General features: G+C 41.3%; 1 protein-coding gene across 3 annotated transcripts in view; it reads right to left on the bottom strand.

The window, feature by feature from the left end:
• Positions 1–26,443, bottom strand: part of CRY1 (cryptochrome circadian regulator 1) — a gene marked incomplete at both ends in the record, with an annotated part of 32,289 nt that extends 5,846 nt beyond the window's left edge. For all 3 annotated transcript variants that reach the window (XM_079549320.1, XM_079549321.1, XM_079549322.1), the window contains 6 exons: positions 230–370; positions 1,025–1,113; positions 2,281–2,465; positions 3,784–3,926; positions 6,919–7,027; positions 26,286–26,443. In XM_079549320.1, coding sequence (XP_079405446.1) covers positions 230–370; positions 1,025–1,113; positions 2,281–2,465; positions 3,784–3,926; positions 6,919–7,027; positions 26,286–26,443 — 825 coding nt within the window. The remainder of the gene's footprint in view (positions 1–229; positions 371–1,024; positions 1,114–2,280; positions 2,466–3,783; positions 3,927–6,918; positions 7,028–26,285) is intronic.
• Between the last annotated feature and the right edge of the window lie 416 nt (positions 26,444–26,859).

Here is a 26,859-nt window from a genome sequence, read left to right as displayed (position 1 = left end):
AGAAAGGGTGGTCAGGCACTGGAATGGACTGCCCAGGGAGGTGGTGGAGTCACCGAGCCTGGGGGTGTTCAAGGAAAGGCTGGATGTTGTGTTGAGGAACATGGTTTAGTGGGAGCTATTGGGAATAGGTGAACGGTTGGACTGGATGATCTTTTAGGTCTTTTCCAACCTTGGTGATTCTATGATTCTATGATTCTATGAATGTGTAGCTGACGGTGTAGAATCATACCTTTTTGTACAGGTCCGTTAATTTGAAATAAAAGAGTCGACAGGACAAACAGCCAAAGCGGAGGTAGGGACTAAGCCCTGTAGGACTTGCCAGAAGGGAATTGGCGTTCATACGTGGTCTTTCAAAGTTTGCTACCCAAGCCTTAAAAAAAATAAAATAGACCCAAAACACTCTACCATCAGATTACAGAGCAGGTAACAAAAGTTAGCAAGCTTACAGGGAGAAATCATGCACGAACAGTAACCGAGTCCACATGCTGAACAGGTGATCACATCATGTTGGAGCTAAGGTGATCAAATGTTCAAGGAGTTCTCCTCAAATCAGCAGAATCTCTAGTAAATAATTCACCTCAATGAAGAAGGTGTGAACTGTCCTCCAGAACTACTTATCCCTTCTTTAAACACAGAGGAAACCACCACAGTTAACAGTAGGTTAGCTTTTAGAGGAACTGCCCTTCAAAGGTATGAGAAGCATTTCAAGTAAGGTTATCGCCAAAGAAAAAACAAATCCATTTCTCAGAACACACAGCAGCATGACAGACTTTCTCTAAAAGTTCAAGTAGTGACAGTTTGGTGTCGTCTTTTAAAACTAAGAAACTGCAACTTGATTTACATCATTATACAAAGGCCCTGAGTAGGAAGGGTTATTTTTTGTTTCTTTCTGGTGTTCTTCAGAGGGGAGGGGGCTGATAGTTAAAAAGGAGAAAAACCAATTTGTTCAATTCTCCTTGCATTTCATTACTGAGAACAACTCTATTTTCCAGATACTTCACGGTCACAACATTATGAAATATACCTTTCGTTCTAGATGCCTTTCCAGTCGTGTGAGAGCTTCTGTTTCTCCCCCAGGCCATACTGCAGAAGGCAGACCATCTGTATCAAAACCTGAAAAACAAATTAAAACAAGGAAAGTCCTTGTTTGTCTCTACTGAAGGGCAATAAATTCTACAGTATTGATACTTGATGGCATATTATTACATGCTGAAAACAGCCCTAAGATGGACATGTGGCAAAGTACAAGTTCTATAGCAGTTCACAACCATGTCTTACCAAACCATGTTCAACAACTCCAACTTGCAGGAAAATGCATTTTTTAACATTCCACTATAAAGTTTAATGCTGAATGATTTTACTTCAATTCCACTACTTTTGTTTTTGCCCAAAGTGACCTTCCATTCATTTTCCAAATTATCTTCAAGTTTCCAGCTCTGCAATATATTGGTTATCTCTAATCTACGACTTTTACTTTTTTATTACCTCACTAGTAGCATCCATGCTACCTTCAGAACTAACATTCCTATGTTTCATTGACTGACATACGTAACAGATTGGAATTACGATTAGAAATTCTGCTGCAGAAGATGAAAAAGATGCAAGCTTTTTTCCCCTCCCTTCCTCTCCCCTAAGGACTGTTCACCAGGTACATGAGATAACGTGTTTAGTGAGAACTTTCTTTCTGAAGAAGGTTTCAAAAGACAGAGCAGCAAGAGCACAGCCAAAATTTGTGCAGAACCTTTTCTTAGAAATTTGGTGGTCATGCTGCATTTGTTCGTATATATTTCTGATGTTGAAATTTATACAAACAAGACATTTTAGAATCTTCTAAAATAATTATTTGCCTCATTATCATCTTTTATGGTATCTCAAGACAAGCTTTTGGGGCTTTGTTTTGTTTTAAGTTAGACTTTTTGTTGTAAAGTGATAGATTGATGACAAAACACAAGGTCACCAAACACATATAAAGCAAAGAAATAGTAAAAGACTGCAGCAGCTTGATGACTTGGTATCTCGAGAAAGTGGCTGTGCTGTAACTTCAAGAAGCTCAACAGTACTTTGTGTAGTTCGATCTGCCTGACCTCCCATTTAATCAAAACACCTAAAATGCACAGAGCTCATTATCCTTTTTTGTTCTATTTGTTTGTCGTAATTGCCACCAGCTAACAATTAACCAGAAATAGAACCTCTTTCATGTGGTTATTTTAAATATTACGCTTTCAGTGGTAGGCTCCTTCTCTACTCCTTCCTCAACATCTAAACAGCATAAGAACTTACCTAGCTCTTCAAGCGACGGGACACCGTATTTCTCATCGTGGTCATCAGAAACTGGAGTGGTGCATTTCTGCATTACCTCTGGGGTTATAGTCTCCACTGGCATCTCCAGTGGTTCCATCCTACTAATTAGAGTCTGGAATCGTTTGTATGTAAGAGGTGGCTGTCCTCCATTTAATTCTATTATTCTGGTTTTAAAAGGAAAAAAGAATAAAAACAAAATATGTTAGACAACAGGATACTACAACTTTTTTTGGCTGTTTTTTTGTTTGTTTGTTTTTAATATATACATCTAGACAGGCAGAAAAAAATATTGTGCTATAAAGACAGATATACATGATAATCCAGACAATTTGAACCTTAATTCTAAACCATCGTTTTGTTCTCACTGGGGAAACATAAATCAACTGTTCAAAACCAAGTTAATTAATCTTAACTTCTGGGTTGAGGAAAGTTCCTTAAGAACGAGAACACTGCAGCAACATAGGTGAGTTAGCATGATCTTAGTAAGATGCATCCATCTGCATAAAAATATAGCATTTTTCTACTCTGGCACTCAGGGCAGAGTTCAGTGTTATAGCTGAAGTAATACTGAGAAAAGATTAGGCTGCCATTTATGTGCACTGACTTGACTTGTCAAAACACAGTTTTCACTTTCTGCACTCCCCACCCTCAAATCTGTAATCTTGGAAACAGGAACAGTTCAAGAAATAACTTAAAGCAGTAAACAGAATCAACTGCTCACTTACAGGCAGGGGGAAATGAGAAGGAATTTTGACAGAGGGGTGGATTTTCAATTTAAGATTTAAAAACAGCCACTGGTTTCAAATCAGTGCAATTATTCCCTTCCCCCCAGCGCATCTAGCAATTTCCCATACACATGGCTTATGACACTAAAACCAGCATCTACCATAACAAATTACTTACTGTTAAGAGAAGCCCAGTCACATTTTTGAACAGTTTGCAGATTATGTTTCTATAATAAGGAGCTAACAATAATCCATTTAAATAGATCCTTGGAATAATAAACACCACGTTAAGTAACAGAACACAGGGATATCAAACAATCCCCAGAGCATCACTGGATGCATAACTTATAGAGAACAGTTTTGGGAAAAAAAAAAAATTGAGGACCTTTTGCTAACTTGTATAGGAATGAAATCGAGACAGAACAAACTAAAACTAAACAAAAACAGATAGCAGTTGTCAGAAGTGACAGTTGTTTGCACCACTTCACTATTAATTCAGAAAACTAACATTATTGTCAAAAAGAACACAGAATCAAGGCTACATTTCATAGTTGTCTGTATCAATTTTGGAGGTGCAAAATTCTGCTCAGTGTGCAATAAAATTTGTACGAATAGATGGAAGAATAAAAAATATAAAACAAATGTGTAGTTAGGAAGAATGAAAAGTGTTCTATATAGAAATTAGCACACGCTGTATAGAAGATACTATATGAAAGCCATACTTTTTTTTATAAAACCAGAGGTAATGGTAACTTACTTGTCTAGGTCATATAACGTGTGAGAAATTCGAACGATGACCTCCACTCCAGCTTCACTAGCCAGCTTCTTAATTGCTGCATCTCTCTCCTTCCCAAATGGCTCAGAATCATATTCAATAGAGAGTTTTGCAATGCTCCATTCCTGAAACACAAAACAAATATGTGGTCCTTCAGCAAACCAGCTGATTGATAGAGTGAGGAGGAGAAGAAGAATGGAAAGGGCATGTTGTAACACCAGCTATTGTCTGTGGAGATAAAATACACAAAGGTACAAAATACAGAGATATAGATACCCTGACTGACAAAAAAAGCAGCCAACATTCTGATATCTAGATTGGAATCAGATCAAAAAAAGCCTCTATTGATCTGCCCCATTACATTTCCACAGAAGCTTTGAAAATTCAGCTTTAACTTTAGGATCCACATACTTAAGAGTCATAACAGAAGGAAAAGATGACACAGGCTGTCTTCTGGACATTTTTGAGTAGTGGTATCTTGCTGCTCTGCAAGCTCTTCACATATGCCTGTTAACTTCAGCAGCAGAGCTGAAGTTTCTCTTTTTCCTTCCTGTTCCAAACTCTCCAGCTTCCAAGTCCTACAAATGCTGTAATTAAGCTCACAGCAATGAGTAGGGGAAAAGAACCAAAGGAAGGCATCACTCACAAAGCTGTGGTTTCTGCAACAGCAGAAAATAGGTAAGGTGAAGTGTGCACAAATGATCCTTCAAAGACATCTTGTCCATCAAACTATAAAGAAACACACTTCTAAACCCAGTTATGTTAGTCAGGAGACCTAAACACACCAGCCAGACTATTTCAGAGAGCTAGACTTACATCAAAGGCATAGGGATGCAACACTGTTAACTTAGGCCATTGCTTCACTTCTTGACTCCTTAGCCCTCACCTAGATGGAGCATAGGTACAGTACTTAGAATAAACAACTCTAGGGAATGCGTGGCATCCTTTCACCCTTACACCTGCCAACACTGACACAGCAGGCCCCAAACCCTTTAGCAGCCTCACTCACTCTTACACAATGTTTATTTTACATTTGGTGGTGTAGAAACCATCCATTTGACAGTTGGCAGCACATTTTCTTAAACCCTTCTTTCCTCTGGCACGTTGAAATAATGAAAAAAGCATCCAAGGGCCAGAACCACACTGCACTTCTGTCTCTGTGCACTACTCCAGAAGATGACAACCTACTGTGCTTTCAGTAGCAATACCAGCAGTAGTGCTGGGAATGGGTGACACTAAATTAAGTCTTAAGGGAAGCAAAGGTGTTCGTAGGGATTGAAAATGGGCAGGAAAGAAGAACACAAATCTCTCCTGCTCTACCAAAACTCCTAGAGTCCTTTTAGTCCTTAATAACAATTAAAATATATCAGTGCTCTGTCTTTTGAAAATATTAACCTTCAACCTGTGAAAAGGAGAGCCCTACTAAAAAATAAATAAATAAATAAACAGCCATGAAATATTCACCCCCAGGCATCTTGGATTAGGTTTCTGACACAAGAGTTTACACAAATTCCACTACCTCCTACCATTATTGGCTTGAAGATATCACCTTCCAGATAAAATGTGTCAGAACTGTTGATCACCTTTATGAGACATTTAATGAGAATGATCTGAAAAACTTGATTCAAGGTTGCACATTGCAGGGCAAGTACCTGATGTATAGATTTCTGCTCTGGCACAAGAGGCTACCAGAGTAACTGTATGAGATACATACATACATGCTCAAGGTAGACTTCAGCTGAAAGACTAACACGCCCAAGAGATAAAATAATGTCTCTTACTTGTCCAGCCTGGTGTTGAAGACTTGATAATTAAATCTCTTGAGAAAATAGTCTTTGCATAAAAAGACATTTTTTCCAATCTTGCTCAATCACCTCAATCCGGTCATTCCATAAAACCTTTTAAAAATCAATATGCAAAGCATACTGAGCAGCCTGGAGAAGAGAAGGCTCCAAGGAGACCTGATAGTGGCCTTCTAGTACCTGTAGGGAACCTACAGGAAAGCTGGGGAGGGACTTTTTAATAAGGGTGTCTAGGAACAGGACGAGGAAAAATGGATTTAAACTGGAAGAGAGCAGATTTAGTCTAAATATCAGGAAAAAATTCTTTACTGTGAGGGTGGTGAGACACTGGAACGGGCTGCCCAGCGAGGTTCTGGATGCCCCCAGCCTTGAGGCATTCAAGGCCAGCCTGCACGGGGCTTTGAGCAGCCTGGTCCAGAGAGAGGCGTCCCTGCCTGTAGCTGGGGGCTTGACCTACATCATCTTAAAGCTCCCTTCCAACCCAAACCACTCTTTGATTCTACGGTTCATTTCTACTATCCTATTATAGTATTACTTTAAGCACACTATTATCCAGTAAGAAATTACTATCAGTAGCAATTTCTCAAGTTTGGATTTCTTGATAAAACTCTTTACTGCAAAAAAAATTAAAAAGCAATTTACAATGAAAGGAGTTTGATATCATTAATTACCGTGTAAAGAACAGGAATCTGACAAAATAAAATTGAAAATTCTCAACTTTTAAGTTCAGCTTCATCGTTTTCATCAAGAACAACTGCAACTTATGCATAAGCTACTTCAGAAAAATATTCTGAAGTATATAGAAACAAGAGAGCTAACCCTGCATTTTGATCAAGCCCATCTCCTGTGAAAAATGTAGTGAACCACTTCTTATGGCTAAAAAGCACACCAGCGCCTTGGTCTAAATCAAGCACTGCTTTTACAGGTCAGACTTCGAATCTCTGCATTCACGTATGCATTTTTTTCACAGGGAACCCAGAAAGAAAACTTAGACCAGGACCTATACATAGCAAAACATGATAAATTAATCCTATTTCTGGAGAGGAAAAAAAAATTAAAACTGTATAGTCTAAGAAGAACTTGGATCAGTTGATGGTATGCACAGTAGAGAGGGAGGGAAATCCAAATATTAAAAAAAAACCCTGAAACTGCAGAAGTGTTTAAGCATTTGCATGAAAAGCAACTTGCACTTCAGTATACTAGAACAGGAAATACTTCCAGTTGAAACCAGTTTGACAGTCATATGCATGGACAGAAACAAACTGTATGGTAACAAGAAACCTGAATTTCAGTTGTATGTATTTCTAGCATTTACCTTAAAAAGCCTGGGGAAAACATCTGCTGGCTGTCCACGAATAACAAACAAACGTGAATTCAGTTTCCGTAGATTGGCATCAAGATCCTCAAGACACTGAAGCAGAAACCTGCAAAAAAATGGAAAGAAATGTTTGCTTTCTGAGGTAGACCAAACAACTTTACAGTAGAAACAGGGATCAAGAGGAATAGCCCATCTGTTATCAGATCTTCCATGTTTCATGTGTATTTTGATGATGCATGCATGTCCACATCCTAGTTACACTTAGCTTACAGTAATTCAATAGCTCTTATTAAGCAGCACATAATTGAAAAAAAAAAAAAAAAAAATCAAACTGAGCTCTCATTCAAGTTTTCACCTCAATGCTATTCAGTTCTGGAACACTTTAAAACATAATCAAGTCTTAACTGAATCTATAAGTGTCTTGTCACCCTGAAGGGGGAAAAAATAGCACACCACGAAAAAAGGAGACAATCAGCTATTGGCATACAGCAATGAAACTTAATCCAAGTGCCCCTTACAACACAGGGGCCTGAACTGTTACTAAAAACAGCATGTCAGGAGCCTAGATGGTCAGAAGCACGCCTTCGGCCTTCACTTACAAAAATAGCTCTCTTTCTAAGGAGAAATGTCACAAAACCAGCTCTACCCTCCCTTGCATTTGTAATGAGCAAATCAGGAAACAAGAAAAAAAGGGGAGAGAATGGGGTTCTGCAAATCTGCACGTCTTCAGGTCAAACGGGCATTTGCACAAATGATGTTGAGGCAGATCTACACACCAAAGAATTATTAGTGGATGCAGTAACTATAGGTAACTAATGGTGAAGACTGTTTTGGGGGAGACAAAAAAAATTGACAAGAAAACTGCAGCTGGTGGACACTTAGAGATGATGGGGACACTCAGTTGAGCATCCCAGTCTCCTCATCAGCTCAGTGTTTTCCCCACAACATTACCTATGTGATAAAAGTAACGTTTTAATTAGGAGCTGTTCAAACCCTCTACCACAATGATGTTACTGTGCAGCAAATCATGTGCTGACCAGGGCAGCTGCTAAGTTTTGTGCATGCATGTGTCACCAGATTCCCCACCATCAACCAAAAGCGATACCCTGAGAGGCAAAGGAGAGACTTTCCTTCTGGAGGCCATCAGTCCTATGAGGACCTGCCACACCACCACTACAGGTAGGTGGCACAACAGCTTGAGACCAACTGAGGGACAACACTGCCAGGGTGGCTCTGGGGATGTGGCAGCACAGGTGCAATTATGTGGAGATGCCCACTGAGCTGCATGTGCCCTGTGTGGTACCAAGACCGGGCACCCAGCAAACAGGACCACCAAAACACCTATTTCACAGAGCAGATTACAAAAAAAAATAACCCATTGCAATTAAAATGCTATAGACTATAAGATATAACATGCAACAGTTGTGAACCTACTGAAACTGTGAAAGACGACTTGTCTCCCCTCTTACATTTTTAAGAGTTTTTACAATAGATAAGTGATGACTAACATTTTTCCCTTAAAAAGTTGGAGGTAATGTATGAAAAAAATAGTATGCACATGACCAAGAACTGCCAGAAATGTATGGCTCACTTGACCTGAAAGGGTAACATAAGCAAGTGACAGAGGAAGCAGGTATGTAAGAGCACAGCAGCTTCTTTTCTGACAACTACGTTATGTGTTTAATGACAGGAAGAAAAAATGATGCCCAATTCTCACTTCGCTAAATTTTCATCCGAAAAAGCCTCCAAAGCAGTTAGACAATGAAGAAAGATATGCTCTATCTAAAAAGAAACATCTGTTTAAGAAGTCATTTTAATATTAGATTCCAGACTAGAATTGCATACACTTCCACTTAAAGAGAACATGGGCCCTAAGTTTGTAAGCCAAAGTAGCTTCCAGGCCTACTCTAGAAAGTACAGAGTGTTTTTCTGTTGTTGTCATTTCTGTTTTACATTTGGAATTACAGTTCTTATCATGAATTTTGTCCATTTCAATCTTTCTCAGTCTTGCTTCCCAAGAATATACACGTTGACAAATTTTTCACAGACCCCAACTACAAACACAAACGATAGTGTCCCAGGTGGCTTTGGAATGCTGCAGGAGATTTATTTCTGATTTTAAACTTCAAATCACAGAATATAGGGGAAAGGTATTAAAGGAAACTGACCAAATAAAATGCTCACAGCTATTTCAATGCAAAAAACGCTCTCAGGAAATTATTTTTTCCTATCCTATCTACATCTCACTTCCCCCTATTTTCTCAACCCACCTTCTTCCTAACAAACCACAGCATACAACTTTAGTCTCGACTGACACAAAATCCTATTCAAGAAGATTACATGCGCTGACCCAGTCTTCAATTCACATCCAAGGTCCCTAAACTTGCCCTTAATACCATTTAATCTCTATTTTGTTGGTTTTCCAAATCTTCTCTACTATCCCTACTATCTATCTCCATAAAACTTTCACGTATGTGAAAAACCAACAGTCTAGACTGGAGTTGTCAAATACATGGAGGAAGAGAGAGGGGAGCTGGGGGGGGGGCAGGGAAGAAATTACACACCCTGCTATCTCCTCTCACCCAAACAAAAACAAAAGCAAACCAAGTCCTAGCTTAGGCTGCACGACCGTCATTGAGAACACACTGTTCGGAGATAAAGACCAAATTAAGCCCTAGCGACCCTGTGGTATTTGTAGCAACAGCAGTGCAAAAGAACACTGCTTTTGAACTGGAGAACAAGAGTTCAGTTTACAGCAAACGATTATTCAGAATGATCGTGCAATTTATTAAGCCTATTTGAACCTTCCATCTGGTCCAGATGTTTTTAACAAGATGTGTTGCAAATGATGAAACTAATCTATTTTGTTTTCACCAACCATATTCATGCAATACCACATCTGAAGGGCATTTTCTCATTAAAATTAGAGAAATTTTATTAAAAAAACCCTTTATGCAGGTTTTTGGTTGTTGTGGTTTTATTTATTTATTTATTTATTTACTTACATAGAGGCTGGAGCACCTCTACTATGAAGAAAAGTTGAGGGAACTGGGCTTGTTTAGCTTGGAGAAGAGAAGGTTCCTGGGAGACCTCATTGTGGCCTTCCAGTGCTTGAAGGGAGCACTGAACAGGAGGGGGAATGGCTGTTTACAAGGGGGGATAGCGATAGGACAAGGGGGAATGGTTTTAAACTGAGGCAGGGGAGGTTTAGGTTAGACATTAAGAGGAAATTTTTCACTCCCAGGGTGGTTACACACACTAGAACAGGTTGCCCAAGGAGGCTGTGGATGCCCCATCCCTGGAGGCATTCAAGGCCAGGCTGGATGTGGCTCTGGGCAGCCTGGTCTGGTGGTTGGTGACCCTGCACATAGCAGGGGGGTTGAGACTAGGTGATCATTGTGGTCCTTTTCAACTCAAGCCATTCTATGATTCTGTGATTTTCCTTGCTCAATTAGAAGCAGTAACTTCAGAAGGCTCATTTCTAGGCATAACCACTACCAATAAATTTGCAGTTGAATCAACAACTCATCATAACCTCAGTACTCATCTTTTTCACGTGTACAGAAGTTCGATTAAAGGCATGCTAACATCTAGTTTTAGATACATCTGGGCACAAATTACTTTGAATTTAAAGTTTTACATTTCAGGATTCCTGCTTTTATCTAACATGCACTTACGTGAAAGGAAGCTGACAGTCATACCAGCTCCAGCAGGAAACTCTAAGCCCATCGCTTTCCTTAATATTGGCATATATAAAGCATTATAATGCACCCCTTAACAAATCAATGTTCCACTGATAACGTACGCATGTATGTCAGGGAAGGAGTAATAAGGTATCTACAACATGCACCTCCCCCATATTAAGCAAACAAAAAACACTAGAACATTAATTCTCAGCACTCTACACACTGTTACAGTGCATCATTATGGGATCTGGAAAGAACAGTTACAGAACTACTTTCCAGGTTCCACTTTGAATGGTAGCACTTGACTACACGTGAGCATGGTGGTTCTGAAGAACCAACTCCATGCATGAGTACAGTGCAGGACAGCAAGATGCGGGCATTTTCCTCAACTGCAGGCATCTAAACAGAATTGGGAGCAGCACTCTAGGACAGACAGCAAACCTATTTGAGTTTTCTCATCAAAACCATCAAAAATATGTTCCCTCTTCAGCTTAACATACTTCAAAATTAGTCTGTGAACTGGAATGAGCATGAAACCCTCTAATCTCATTAAAAAGTAATCTCTCTTCAGTATATGAACTCCTGGAGCAAAGTTTCCTAACACCAGCTTTGAAGTAACAGTTACTAGGCTTGAACTTTATTATACTTCTCTCCCCAAGTGTGGCAATTAGTAGCTATTTAAATAAATCGCTCCCTATAGTAACAGGTCACGTGTTCCTGAGTCTGCAATCTGAAACAACTCTGTCCTCTCAAAGTGAGAAAGCACTTCCTTTATCACTTTGACTAAATATAAGAAGCGCACAACCTAACTTAGTTAAAAAGGCTGAACAGATTACTTCAGCAGGTAAGAGCATCAACCCATGTTTCTTCAGCTGAACCGAGCGTTCCACCCCTCTGCTAATGCCAGGGAGCAGGAAGGGGCTGACATGAACTAAAACTTGTTCCATTCCTCAGTTGCTAAATATTTTACCAATGACTGCACAAATTCCAGCAATCCATCCAAAATACTGTTGAACCAGTATTTCCAAATGCCTCCTTTCTAACCAATAGTCATCAGGCCAAGTCCTTAATTTCCATCTCTCCAACAAAGAAAAGCAGTGTCACACAAGAGATTTGCAGCACTGTGGCATTCACTCACCACTTAGGCTTTGTCTCTCAGCACTATGTTTTGCAGCCTAGTGGTCACTGCCTTTATTTTCCTATTCAATTTTTCTTCAGCTTTTCTATCAGATGCCGCTTTCATAAAGAATGGGATTCAATAAAAAGAAAGAATATTACACACTGCAGAGCATCAACCACACCTTTCTATTTGAATGAGTACAGTTTGCAGCATTAGGCTCCGACTGCATTAACAGATCGTGTGAACATGTATCTTTACGCATGGAAAGAGAGATTTGGCCTTTCATACACATCTTCTGTTTTTCCCTACGCTCAGTTGGATCATTATGAAATTCCAGTATCACTTAGGTAAACACACTTCTCCGATTAGCTTCTACAAGATTTCATCTAATACTGCAACTGTAAAACACTGAGAAGTACCTCAAATTTGATATATTTAATATTTTATCAGTGCGTTTTCCTGTTTACCACTAACCGACGCATCTTAGACAGTGCAAGCAGTATATTCTTATGAAACCATAAGAAGATTAAGCTCAGACAGGATTTAATTGTTATGTACACTCCACAGCATCCTTTGGCAGCTTGCCATAGCAGTATTTTCCTGTTACCAAATCAAGGTCACATAGAGGCACATCTTATTATATTACGTTGTTTCAATGAATACAGTATATGACTTAATTTCCCAAAAAGATACACAGTAATACCTTTGCTAGTGTGCTTATACACAAGAGCAAGAAAAAGTTGTCTTTATTCAACAGGGGATACAGAAGTGAGCTGGCCACAGAGCTAACTAATCTCCTTCAGATTTGCCCTATAGACAGCAGAGAAAGAATGGCTCCTTCACAGTGCAACTCCGGACTTCAGCACCTTTCATAACTTGGTATGAGCTGATCCATGCACAGACCAGGAACTGCATCGCTGGCCTTTTTTCTTCTGGGATTGACAACTGTTATTATCTCTAAGCCAAAGCAAAGCAGTGATGGATGAAGGAGACAAGATGCACCCAAGCCCAAGTAGAGCTGTGGTATGCATAACTGATGTGAAATATGCTCTTAAAGAAAAAGCAAACAACACAACGACACATTAAACTCCTCAGAAAAGGTTAAAAGAAGGGGTTTCAAAACAATAAGTATTGCTTTATAGTGGTTAACCTCAGCACATGTTCAAGTTGAGTCCTTCTCAGTGGATCTTCTGGAAGCTAAGCAGCAAAGACCATCTCATCAGGCTGGACATGAGCCAGCAGTGTGCACTTGCAGCCCAGAAGGCCAACAGTATTCTGGGCTGCATTAAAAGAGGGGTGGCCAGCAAGGAGAAGGAGGTGATTGTTCCCCTCTACACGGTTCTTCTGAGTCACCATCTGGAGTACTGTGTCCGGGCCTGGGGCCCCCAGTACAGGAAGGACATGGAGCTCTTGGAGCGGGTCCAGAGGAGGGCCACTAAGATGATCAGACAGCTGGAGCACCTCTCCTGTGAAGAAAGGTTGAGGGAACTGGGCTTGCTCAGTTTGGGAGAAGGCTCCTGGGACACCTCACTGTAGCCTTCCAGTGCTTGAAGGGAGGGTAAAAAGAGGAGTAGAAATGGCTGTTTACAGGGGTGGATAGTGATAGGACTAAGGGGGAATGGTCTTAAACAGATATTAGGAGGAGGTTAGACATAAGGAGGAAGTTTTCCACCTGCACATAGCAGGGGGGTTGAAACTAGGTGATCATTGTGGTCCAGGCCATTCTGTGATTCTATGATCTCACATGTGGAGTTGGGTGGAACTACAACTACAACATGCAATATCATTCTATTAAATAAAACAACAAAATAATTTGAATCTAATCTAGCTTACGCTAAGACATAGATCTTCTATTTCCTTCCATACCATTCTCATTAATTTCTTCACAAGTGAGCTACCTTTTCAAAGGTAGCACTAGCCAAAGGAAAGGAGTACACAAGAAATGTCCTATCAAAGGTGTCCTAATTCAAGAGACATGCATAACCTCCTCAAAAGCAACCTACATTTGGCTCCTATTTTGTGATCCCTACTTCATAGCAAATAGCATATCTAGTCTTTGTAAAGATCTGGATCTGAGCTCCACACTTAAAGAACACCTATTACTCAGCCAGACTCATTCCCATTTAACAAGCAACAAGCAACTCAAATTACTTGTTACAAAGGTCAGCTTTCTGGTGATAAGAGATGAACAGGCTCACAGTTCAAGTCTCTTCTCTACAGTCTTCCACTCTAACATATGTACTCTGTGTTCACTTTTCTCCAGCTTTATAATCCCAATCTGCTGAAGTCCTCATGACTTAATTCCTTATGCTGACTCTTTTCAGAATGAAACTACTTGGTTCCATAGAAGAGAAGTCAGGAGCAAGCAGCCATATCTGCAGTGTGGACAGCTGAGGAAATAGGACCTAAAAGCAAACTATAAAATGTAGCTACTTGACAGTACAGCCATGTTCACGCTTAAATAAACTTACAGCTCCCTATTCTCATGCACCCACATAGCCTTATTTAAATGAGCTGCTCATAAGGCTTCATGTAATTAAACCAGAGCTGGCCTTATTTTTATTCCTGTCACTAAATAAAGTAGTTCAGTCACATTACTCTCCAGAATCCACGCTGTCTATGAGAAAATAACTGCCAAGGCTCATTTCAAAAGAATAAGAGAGACTGAAGCTCCAGCAAGGCACCGTCCCGCAGCCTGATTCAGAAGGACAAGTCCCATACTGACCCTCACTTTAACTTCCCATACATTGACCTTCATAAGGTTACAATTATTGCTAATAAGATTTTATAAATTTTACCAGAAAAAGAAACAGTGAGTAAAATAAATATATTTCTCAACTACACCGTATAAATCACAAGTCTCTGTTTCCCATACCAGAACAACTTATTATATCAAATGAATAGATTAAGGATAGAGATGAAGTCAACTAACATACACAAGAATTAGCAGAATGCTTTGAAGACAGAAAATATCTGAATTTCTTCATCAAAAGCAACCAGATTTCACCTATTGCTGGCCTCATGCTGGTCAGCCATTCAGCATCATCCTCACTTCCCACTGCTACTCCAATGAACCAGCATGGCCAAAAGCTTCTGAATGGGTTGTTGAAAACCGAAATCTTATCTAAATACAAGGTAAATAAACAAAAATCTTTTCACATTTCTAAGAAAAAGAAAAATACAGGAAGAATCTACATTTTTAACATCAAAAGTCCCAAATAACAGCTTTGTTTATGAAGCTGCACAAATTCAGAAATAGTCTTTTGCGCCCCCAGCTCTCTCCTTGTATGAGCAAGCAATGGTTCCCTTCACTCCGCAGGGGCCTTACATATCAAAGTCAGAAACTGACAAAAAGGATGCACTGAGCTCAGTAACGTAAGCGCTGGCATACAAAACCAAAATGTAGTTCATGGGATAATAGCTGAAATAATAAAATCGAGTAACATCTAGATAAACATCTAGATAAACACTATCCAACCTGCCTGTTGGTTTAGGACCAACATGTAATACTTCACTTAAAGAAACTGAATTTAATTTATCTAAATTAAGTTACTGCAGCATCCACTTAACCGTACTACATCACTAAAAAGTTATATTCAACCATCTCTCAAGAAGATGGTTCAGATGAATTATTTTATGAAAAATGCAGTCTTTATAAGAACTGTTTTTTTTTCTATTTTAGCTGTCTACCCATTGCTTTCATTTGAAGCAAATGAATTGCCAAAGAACAACACTATCATCGATTCTTGACTGTAGAAAGAATAACGGCAGACAGCTGGAAAACAAATCCTCCACACTATCAGTTTTTTCCAGTTTGCTTGTGCCAGGTTCAGAATTAACAGCACCACAGAAGATGCAGAAGGGAGCGCTGCCAACGTAAACACACAAATGGAAAGCACAGGACAGGACGCTCTAAGCCCACTTTCCCAAAAGTGGATAACTTTCAATGAAGACAAAGCGCTTAAAAACCAAGAAGTACAGTGAAATATCAAGCAAACTGCTGGCATTCCAGGATGCCAGCATCTTGATGCCTCTCTTAAGAAACCATGTAGTATTTTTTTTGCTTTAAAGCTGTTTCCGTAGATGAAAATGATAGGGGAACATTTGTAGCCTCTGAACTAAAAACTAGCTTAATCACCATTGATGAGTATCATTGCTATGCAGAGCCTCGCACAAGAGATTTTCCTTCTTCACTGGAGGTCAAACTGAAGGAAAAACAAACCTTATTTGCTTTAATCCCCACACTTCAAGGTGAAGGGAAAAAGGAGGGAAGAAAGAAACAAAAAGAAGCCTCCGAACTCCGCAGCTTCCATTACTGCATTGCTCATAACCTGATCATTTCCTTATGCCGTTTGTAAGAACATTTCGGTATGAATCAACAAAAATAGTTTCTTAAAGTAGGTCGTTGCTGCAGCAACCAGTTGGCTGTTTGGACTACTCCCTGCCACAATGACCTACTTTTCTAGTTATATGTAACTGTTATAGTAGGAGCTGTAATTCTAGTTCACTTCCGAAGGGTTGCGAGAGGATTTATAACTTGCAGTTGAACTTTATTCCTAACAAAGACAGATAAAAGCTGTGAGCGTTTACCAGAAGCAGATGGGTTCTGTTCCTATGTTGTATTTAGAAGCGCTGCCACCAAAAGGTTAAACGAAATCTAATACTCAAAAAGCACCGAGCCAGTATGCAAAATTGGGAGCTGACAAAAAATAGAAAGGGAAGCTGTCAGAACGAACAGCTACTTGTGAACTACGTGTTCCAAGGCAGCGCCAATGTCTGGCAGCACTCTTTCTATATAGACAGGCTGCTCAGAAACTAATAAACTCCATCTAGAGCTGTGATTAAAGATCATTTTAAATCTGCACAAAAGGCAAAAAACTTCTGTCAATGACAGGTAAACTAATGCATTTCTGAACCTTATTCAACCCTGCAGGAAGGGTGCAGTAGGAACATACAAGGATACAACCAAACCCAGGAAGTAACACTGAAAAGACTTAACTCCCTGCTTGCTGTTGCCATGGATGGGCATTATCCTTACAACAAAGGAAAAAAAGATTACCGGTACTCCACTGAACTGTATCCTAACCTCGAGGAGAAAATAAAGATCATCTTTGTAGTGCTAAGCTCACAGAGATTCACATTTCAATGACACTGACTTGCACAGAGGTATTTTTGATCAGTCTATATAACCCCAAGTTCAAAAGCTTACGCTCAAGTTAAATTTTATGAGGTAAGCACAAGAAAATATCACTTTCAAGGGGAAGTCAACACAATCCAACAAAAGGCAAGCTATGTATTACCACCCAGCACATCCTAATTAAAACCTCAGTTAGTAGAAAGGTTCTGACACACATCTCTCATACTACAAATGCAAGAAAACAATGCACATGCACCACATTCCTCCAAAGGCTACTTTACCTTAAGCTGTCTTAAACATTTTAAGTTCAGAAGGATGAAAACCAGAACCGATGACAGCAGCACTGCAAGTGGAAAAGTTCTTGAATTTTCTCTAAACCTTCACTTAATCACACTTAATAATTGTACTCCTGCAAATATTATTCTCCTCAAGCAGAACATTAAAGAAATAAATATTTATTTACCAGCACACTGGATGAGCAGTACAACAGCAGCCAGAGCATCTGCAAAGATAGGATTCTGGAAGAAGGATGTAGCAGTAAACGATAAAAATGTAAAATCATTTAAAAAAAAAAAAAAAAAAAAAAAAAAAAAAAACAGAAAGGCTGTTGCTGCAAGAGCAGCATCTGATCACTAGTAATGCTGCTCAGGTTGAAAGCCTGACCTCCAGTGCCAAAACTGCAAGGTCTGTTGTGCTGTCTCCTATAGAAGAATCACAGAACTCTGGTAAGACTGTCAGTAAACGCAGAACTGAAGAAGATTTCTTTGGCAAACTAACAAGCCTCAGAGCTGGCAGTTAAAAGTATGGTGGAGATGTCATGAATGTCACCCGACAACTATTCATGAGAAACAAAACCAAAATGCAACCTCACCTCCATCCAAAGACCCCTCTGAAACTTGGATGACAAAGATATTTTATTTTAAAAGCACATCTCAGCTTTTCAATTTATGGTCATGCCTCTCCCATGAGAGCAGTAAGGAAAACAGCCATCCATCTCCGCTAAAAGCTGTGTTATTCTCTTTGTATATTTAAGACAGTTTTAAGAGACAGTCACTGAAACCCAACCAGACACATAAATACACTCGTAGAATAAGCCATTTGTTTATTCCCAAAAATGGTAAATGTGAGAAGAGGGGAAAAAAAAAAAAAAAAAAAAAAATCCCTTGATACCATGGAATTTATTAGCAAAAATCAAACCTTCAGCTCAGAGGAAACTCACAACAGATCACCACAAAGATTTTTCTCCATTCTTCAATTCATCCAATGTACTGGAGAACAAATATAAGCTATTTTTAAGGTCAGCTGCTCTATGAGCTGGAGTGCCACAGTTCTTTAAACATTTCTCCTGTACTTCAGAACCGCAGAGATTGCAAAACTGAGATAAGCTTGTCATGGTGGTGCAGTGCATAGCATAACTGTGACTGACACCACGCTCAGCATGAAGCGGCCTACATGGAAGAGTTACCTATCAGTGTACTTGTTTTTCCCCTATAATGGCTGCCGTCTCACTTTTCTGTTGATCCTTCTTCTGCTATTCCAACACAAGACAAACAGCAGTTTATCCTTTACCTACAAGGTAAGCAGAGCATTGGCAGCTTCATTAAGAAAAAAAAGTTCCACAACTGCTGGCACGCATAGGCTCTCTACTGCAAAAAGAATCAACACATTTCCCAGACCATGGGTTCCACACTTGGGAAAAGACATCACATGGTCAGTACCTCCTTCTAGCACTTGCACATTTACACAACCCAAGCTGCAGGACATTAGGTGCTTGATGTAGCACCTAGCTCCACACATTACAGAATACAGCAGATTACAGCCAACATAATTACCAACCAAACTTTTCAAGTGCAAACATGATGAAAAAGATAACAAAAATCCGAGTATTCATACCAGGAGCTGTTTCTAAGTAGCTCATGCCATAGGTATTTCCTCTCTGTTAGCAAAGAATCAATAACAATCCACATTCATGCTTTACAGCTTCCACATTTGAGCTTCCGGATTTTTTTTCCCCACCCACCCAATATTTCTGGTTTTCATTTGTAAAGGACAGGAGTTTGTATCCTGGGAGGAATCAAACCCACAGCACAAGAACTTTGCAGCTTTCCCTTTTTGTGGGTGCGCAAGCCACAAGCATATAAACTCACGCTGCAAGATGTATGTGACTGAACAGGAGAGGAATCAAAGAACATGGAGGTAATGGAACTTTTCAAAGCAGGTCCTGACTTCCTGACAGGAAGAAGCAACGCAGAACTCAAAAGCTCAAAAGCAAACATGACATGCTCATCACTTCAGAAATCAGATTTGCCGGAAATAGTTACTATCCTGATCAATGTCCCACTGACAAAGTCCCTTCCCTCTCTGGTACTTTGAACAAGTTCCATCCCATAGCAACAAATCTGTTGTGTTAGCACTTTTCAAGAAATCATAACCAGCAGTTTTGATACTTGAACTGTTTTCTGAAGTCACAGTATGAAATCCCTATTTCCTACTCAAGACAGTCAATATAGACATTCAGATCTTTCAAACACTAATGCAAATTAAAAAGAAAATAGATCTCAGTTCACCATTTAAGAAAAAAAAAAAAAAATGCATATTTTAGTAAGTTACGTCAACTGTAACTCTGCTACTGTCCCCAGCAACACCTACAAAGCTAACATTTTCTTTAAACCGTGAGCAATTAGAGTGCTCATAACTGCTCCAAAAGTATACAGACTCTTGCTGCACTTGTCTCCATTTACACACTCAAAACATAACTCTGCAATACTGACCTATTTTCCCTGGTCCTTTCTGCACTATCCTTTAGTATCCTTTATCCCTGTGAAAAGCAACAGTCACATGCACATTAAACTCCAAAGTAATGGAAGCGACTGCTTAAAGATGACCTGAAAAATATATGGAGGCTTTGGGGTCAGAAGAACATTGCAATTATAGTTCACCCGTTGTCCTAGATTGCAAAGAACCTGAAAGCCACAAGTACATGGAAGCACATGAACTAACCATTCCCCATGTTTAAAGCTGTGAAAACTTAAAGAGTGTTTCACCAAAATACCCCACAGTTCATACCACGCTAATCAAGTCCTCTCTAGGTGTAACCACAGGAACTGCTATCAAATCTGCTAAAAGGTAATATGCAACATACTAAGCCTATAAAACACAAAGCCACAAACTCTACATGGCTTATACAACCAATCCAGGCTTTAACTGACTTCTGCCTTTTGAGTCTGCTATGGGAACAGTAGAATCACAAGAAGCCCTGAAGTGAAGGGTTTCTTTCAGTATACAGATTAATACATTACAGACCTCAGTGCCACTTCTACATTGAAAAAACGGCTGACTTCACCAGCAGCTTGACCTTCCTCCCATCTCTCGTTATATAACTGACCTGAAAGCCTGCCAGGAACTGAGTGGGTATGGAAGAGAACCACTTTCCTTGAAAATAAGGCTTTCATTCTGTAGATTAGCTGTCATAAATGAAACGGTTCAGGTGGCACAATGTGAACAGCTCTCCTGCAATATTTGCATAATGAAATATGTTTTAAGAGTATCTGCTATTTGTAGCATTTAAGACATTTTTCACAGGCTGGAGGGAAATACACTTTCTTACATGAAAATTTAAGACAAAATAAAAATTTGTCTTCAAGAACTGATGCAGAAATCATTGATAATGATACATGTTTATCAGTTAAAAACAAATCTGTATTCTTGACTGCATAAAAAAGCTGTTTGCACAGATTGCACTCGAGTGTGGTTGGTCACCCTCTCCTTTCCATGACCAGAGGACATAGCAGCACAAGCTACGCTACACCCAGGGAAATGGCTGCAAGTTATACCAGAGGAGGTTTAGGTTGGACATGAGGAGAAACTTCTTCTCTCAGAGGGTGGCCAGGCACTGGAATGGCTGCCCAGGGAGGTGGTGGAGTCGCTGACCCTGGCAGTGTTGAAGAGGTGCCTGGATGAGGAGCTACGAGATGTGGTTTAGTTTGTGGTAGCAGAGGATGGTTGGACAAGATGATCTTGCAGGTCCTTTCCAACCTTGTGATTCTGTGATTCTAAGCTACAGACACATTACCTCCCCCTAATCAAGTAAAGAATGCAGTTTATTGATACTTCAGTAAGACAAAAAAATTCTAGTCCCAAAGAAGACAAGTAATTGTATGGACTTGTTTCTAGAGCACATCTCCCTTGATCTCAGTCACAAAGTCCATATGCTCCTATTACATACCAAGAATAATTTACTCAGATCTTCTCCTGCAGTGTTTAAACCTGTAGATCCGTAGTATAAAACCAGGTCTCCAAAACTGCTTTACTTGAGGAATTAGATTCCTGCAAGATCCTTCTTGCAGCCACCAAGCACATTGTATAAAGGCTGACTGGAGTCGCTCTGGCCTAAAATCACCACCCAGAAAAAACAATGTACTGAGCACTTTATGTAAGATTTGGTTTGCAGTACCACCCGCTCTCCCCAGAGCAACCAGCACAGACTTGCCTCCTGGTTTAATAACAGTTACGTTACAGAATCTGGTGATACAAAGCTATTCACCATGAGAAACAGGCGAGCATAGGGTAATTTCTCAGCCAGCAGAGTTATTTCTCACCTTCTGATAGCACAATAAAAAAAAAATAAATTGGCTTTCTCCTCACACAGTAAGAAGGCCAGTACTTATTTTCAACAATAAAACTTCAAAGGGTGTCAACAAATGGAGACACCACAGAAGAAGTCAATAATCACCTTCTGAAAAACACCCAGTGGTTACCACGCACAAACGTCACAGGCTACAGTTACACTGTCATCTCCATCCCCAACCAAGCCATGGGAGGAAGGCAGCTGTCCCTCCCACTCCTGCCTCTCCACGGCTACCACCACCTTGTTGTGGCACAATCTAATCCTACCAAAAGCAGGCATTAAGCTGTCCTCGACAGCCCAATGAGCTAACCTGGTTCACCAGAGGGCTGCGCTGGCAGAGGGTGGAACCAGCCCTTTCATCAGCAGTGCGGGATTAAAGCTGCGAGGACATACGTCAGCACGGCTCAGTGACGTACTTTGCAAATTGCAGGACTAAATCATGTGACATTGAAAACTGTAGTGGGAGTCGCTGCACTGTGGGCATTTTTAGGGTAGATGCGCCCTTCTGGGAAAGAGGACAGGTGGGCAATTTGCAGGTAGGATGCAGAGTGTTTCCCCAATCTAACAGGAGGTACCGTAATACTCTAACCTAAGCGAGTGACCTCTAAAAACAAGTTACTACTCCGAAATAATAGACTTAGAAATCTGCAGGTTAATCACCCTCAATTTAAAGGGCTGGCTGAACAAAAGTTCTGCAAGTTACGCACTGAACGGGCACTGATACAACCTGTTGAAAGGCACGACAGGTATGTCTGCAACAGAGCACGAAAACCCTGCTTCACCTGAGGACCTCGTAAACATGAGCTAGAGCAGCTGAGATCAGCTCATGTAAAAGGAACCCCAAGAATCTACTATATATATATATATATATATATATATATATATATATATATATATATATATATATATATATACATACATACATACATACAAACTAACATTTCTTCCAAGGCTGATGCACATCTAGCTTGGTATGAGAAGGACCACAAGTCTTGTCATCTATGCATATACTTTAGATGACTGCCTGGATGTTCAGTATTTCATAAATCAAAGAGATTTTAATCCTAAGTGTCAGACCGTGAAAACAGAGGGACATTCACTGAATCAGGCCTGTTTATTCTATGCGAGAGTGTTAGGAAAAAAACTGTCAATAAAATTATTTTGAATGATTTCAGTATTAAACTGCACTCTGTCTGTGTATCTGTTCAGATAGGCAAAAACTGCGTATTATTATTTGTTAAATTTGGTGAAATGCTCGGTGTGGGAAAGCGAGTTTGTGTTTGCGTACCTGCTAAAACTGCTAGGGAGCATCCAGAGGGCAAACCACTTCCTTCATGACCTGAACCTATGGGCGTATTCTCAAAACCAGATGTGAAGCACAGCAAATGTGAATCAATGTCTCAAAAAGATGCTCAAGTATTAAATTTTCAAAACAATCTTCGATTTCCATGAATGGCAGTGAATGTCCTGGAAATCAAACGTTCGTCTTGGTCTTCAGTTCGAGGTATAAGCATCAAAAAAGATCACACCTCTTCCTTCTCCTAAATCAACAGGTCTAGCTGGCACAACAGCAACAAACTTAGCGAGATGTTGAACATATCAATATTCTCACTACTAGGTATATGAAACGCCTTATTTCTCTTCTTCTAAAAAAGAAAGTTTTTGTCTCCAGGAATGATTAAATAGAGAAGCTCAAGGATTGGCAAGATTACATTATCCATGTTGTAAAATACACTACCATATCAAAAACATACACGCAGACTCAAAAAAACCAAACTAAAACCAGTCAATAATTAGCCAAAGTAAACCCTTATCCAGCAACTAACGGAATGTTTGCATTTCTTTTTCCATATTTTGATCAGGTGCCATTTTGTACAGAACTAGGGCTAAAGAAACCCTCCCCTCAATCATGTCGCTCACACGAGATTCCATTCTCCTTAATACAGAAAAGTCTGTGAGAACATGCCAGCACATTTTTTCTTACATAGGTAATGGTTACTTGTTTGAGTATTTAAGTTACATTCTCTGCCTATTCTGCAGGCACAATTAGATGAACACTTGTGTCTGGTGCCAAAAGTTTAAGGGCAGTTATCAAAATCTGAGCAGTTTTCTATTCAGCATTTTTTCCCTAGCATTTCTCCATTGCTTTCTTCCTCATACTGGGTAACCACTCTCACACAAGACTTAGTCTGTGAATGACACAGGAGAACTCCTTACACAGGAAAAGCATGTCTCAGTGGAAGTACGTCATCATGATTTATTTAACAGCTCAAGAGAATGAACAATAAGAAACTGAAGAGAACCAGAAAAATGAAACAAGTTGATGAAGGCCCTCATGTCTGTTACATAGCATTCATGATTTTAGAACAGGTAGGCTGCATGCCAGGAGAAAGGAGGTCAGTAAGGCCATGTGACTGCTTGGTAATTAGGCTTGCTCAATACTGCAGTTACACAAAAATATTAGTTCATGAGTGTTACATGACTGTTTAAAGAGAAAAGTTCATCAGAAATGTATTCAAGGTTGCAAGATCTAAAACACATTTTCAAAATGAGCCACAACTATTGAGTCTGCAGAGTAACAATATTGTTTCCAACAGAAGATAAACCCCCTGTTTTCCTAGCGTTCTTACACCATTTTCCTCATGTTCACTGTTAGTCATACCTCCAACAGACAAGAGTTTTGCTCAGGTCACTGGAACCATTAACTCAGCATAACATAAACTCTTGGTGTAAACCTACCCAAACCAACAAAAGATCACGGTAAAACTACTGCAAGAGATTAAATCTGACTCATCTTCCAAATGCTGAGAGGTTGCTGCTGCTAATCTCAAACAATACGCATTTTTGACCAGTGCAACACCCTACAGCACAGACATGCAAGCATCTTGCCAACAGCCATCCAGTGACCAAGGAGATAAAATGTTTGGTTATCAATTACAAGTGCAGAACAAGACTGGCAAGCAAAAAAAATCGCATCATAAGTCTCGGGTGTGCATGCTATGAGAGTGTGCATTGCCATCAGTTAAAAATAGCTCGTTAAAACCACTGGAACCTAAAATGGACCCATTCCAAACTACTAAGCGTTCGTTTAAATATGATTTGATGGTGTTCATTCTAACAAACAAAGCTCTGTCAGTCACCTACTTCACAAAAATTAATGTATTTCTTCAGACTTGGGGGGGGGGGGGAAGGGCTTACAAAACTGGGCTATGAAAGCAGAGGGATCTTCTAGTCAAAGCCATGTACAGCACGTGCCCTGAGCTATACAAGTCCCAGGAGGCTGTCTGAAAAGTGCTTGGGATAGCAGAGAGGAACTCACCCTCCTTCTGTAGGCCTCTGTTCATACAGAAAAAAGGAGTGGTGGTGGTGAGGGCTCCCCTCCAAAAAAAGAAAACAAAAATCTCTCTCTTCTAGAAACACCAAACCAAACAACAAAGAAAAACAATCCCCCCAGCCATCAATTGAAAAAGATAATTTTCTTCAAAAACAAAAGGCAGTGTAGAGACTGCCTTTTAGAACACCAAAAACTGCAAAAGTGAACAATTTAGTCAAAGCAGATGAAGTGTTTTACACAAGGGTACTCAAGGAAGGCACTAGCTGAAGCTCATATTAAATGGCCACTGAAGAACCAGGTCTGTAGCACTACAGACATGAGCTTCCTTTTGCTAAAATCCAAGTTCATGTTCTGTTTACAAGGGGGATAGTGATGGGACAAGGGGGAATGGTTTTAAACTGAGACAGGGGAGGTGTAGGTTAGATTTTAGGAGGAAGTTTTTCATACAGAGGGTGGTGACGCACTGGAACAGGTTGCCCAAGGAGGCTGTGGATGCCCCATCCCTGGAGGCATTCAAGGCCAGGCTGGATGTGGCTCTGGGCAGCCTGGTCTGGTGGTTGGCGACCCTGCACATAGCAGGGGGGTTGAAACTAGATGATCACTGTGGTTCTTTTCAACCCAGGCCATTCTATGATTCATACCTGTTCACCATTCACAGCTCACAGAACACAACCCAATGTCTTGGTGTTATGTAGTATTTCAGTTGCAAAACACATCAGAAGCCTATGAAGTATTCCTAAGACATGTGATTCCCTTAGCACCCAGGCCTGTTTCCATTGCCTGGGTTCTTTTAAAACTTAAGCACTGACCATACTTTGTCCATAAAGATCAACACTGCAGAGCATTAGGGCTCATTATGCGAAAGGAGTTCTTCCCTTCAAAACAAACAAAAAGCCACTGTGATAGAAATGTGTAATGGACCTCGGACATGGAAGAAATGATAACTGAAGTTATTAGTGAATGCTATGAGCCTTATTGTTGCCAGTGGAAGTGTCCATCCAGGAAAGGTTAACCTAAGAAACCTTAGTATTTCTATCCCCTGAAAACCAGAGACCGGACCACAAGTCGAATCCAAAGCGACAGAAGTCACGGGGTCCGAAACCATCCTCGAGGAGAACCAAGCGGAACCGAGCACGGAACCATCCCAACTCCGTCCCCGGTCATGACGTGGCGCACTGCCGTCACGCCGCGCCCGCTCGGTCCGAGGCAGCGCTCAGCCCCGCGCCGCGTTCCCGACGGGACGGGTGTTGCCGAGCCCCGCGGTCACCGCACGCGCACGGGGCCGCAGCCGCCGAGCGACGCCCGGAGCGCCCCACCGGGGCAGCCGTTACCCGCTCCTTATATGGCGCGCACGGAGCGTCCCTCGCCCCGCGCGGCGTCGCGCAACGCGGGGCCGCCCCGCTCCGAGTCTCCCCGCACGGCCGCCCAGAGCTCGCCGCCCGCGGCCGGCCCCCACTCACCGCCAGCGGTTGATGCCCACGTTGGAGGAGCCGGCGAACCAAGGGTCCAGGATGTAGACGCAGCGCACGGTGTCGGCGCCCCGGATGCACTCCCGCAGCGCCGGGTTGTCGTGGAGCCGCAGCCCCTTGCGGAACCAGTGCACGGCGTTCACCCCCATGCCGTGCTCATGGCCCGGCGCCCGGGCGAGCAGGGGGCGGCCGCCGCCCCGCGCGGTGCGGGGGGCAGAGCGGCGCGAGCGCTCTAGGATCCGGCGGAGGTGGCCACCCGACGGGGACGCATCACCCCGCGGAGCCCCGCGGCTCGGCGGGAGAGGACGGCTCGGGGACGGGGAGCAGCCGCGCGCTCTCCTCGTGCCGCGCCACCGACGGCCGCCACCTCGCCGCTCGCCCTGTGACTGCGCCGGGGCTCCGCCGGGCGCTCCGTCCCGCCCCTCGCCGCCGATTGGCCGCCTCCGCCCCCACGTGACCGCCGGCCCTCACGTTTCTGAAGTGTGTTCGCTGCCGGCCGCGGCGGGAGGTGGCGCAGCGCGGCGGGATTCCCGCCCAACCTGGGCGGCGCGAGGGGGCGGTGGGG

This window comes from Tetrao urogallus (genome assembly GCF_951394365.1).
Source record: "Tetrao urogallus genome assembly, chromosome: 1".
Lineage (NCBI taxonomy): Eukaryota > Metazoa > Chordata > Aves > Galliformes > Phasianidae > Tetrao > Tetrao urogallus.
This window is presented reverse-complemented; position numbering and strand designations above follow the sequence as displayed.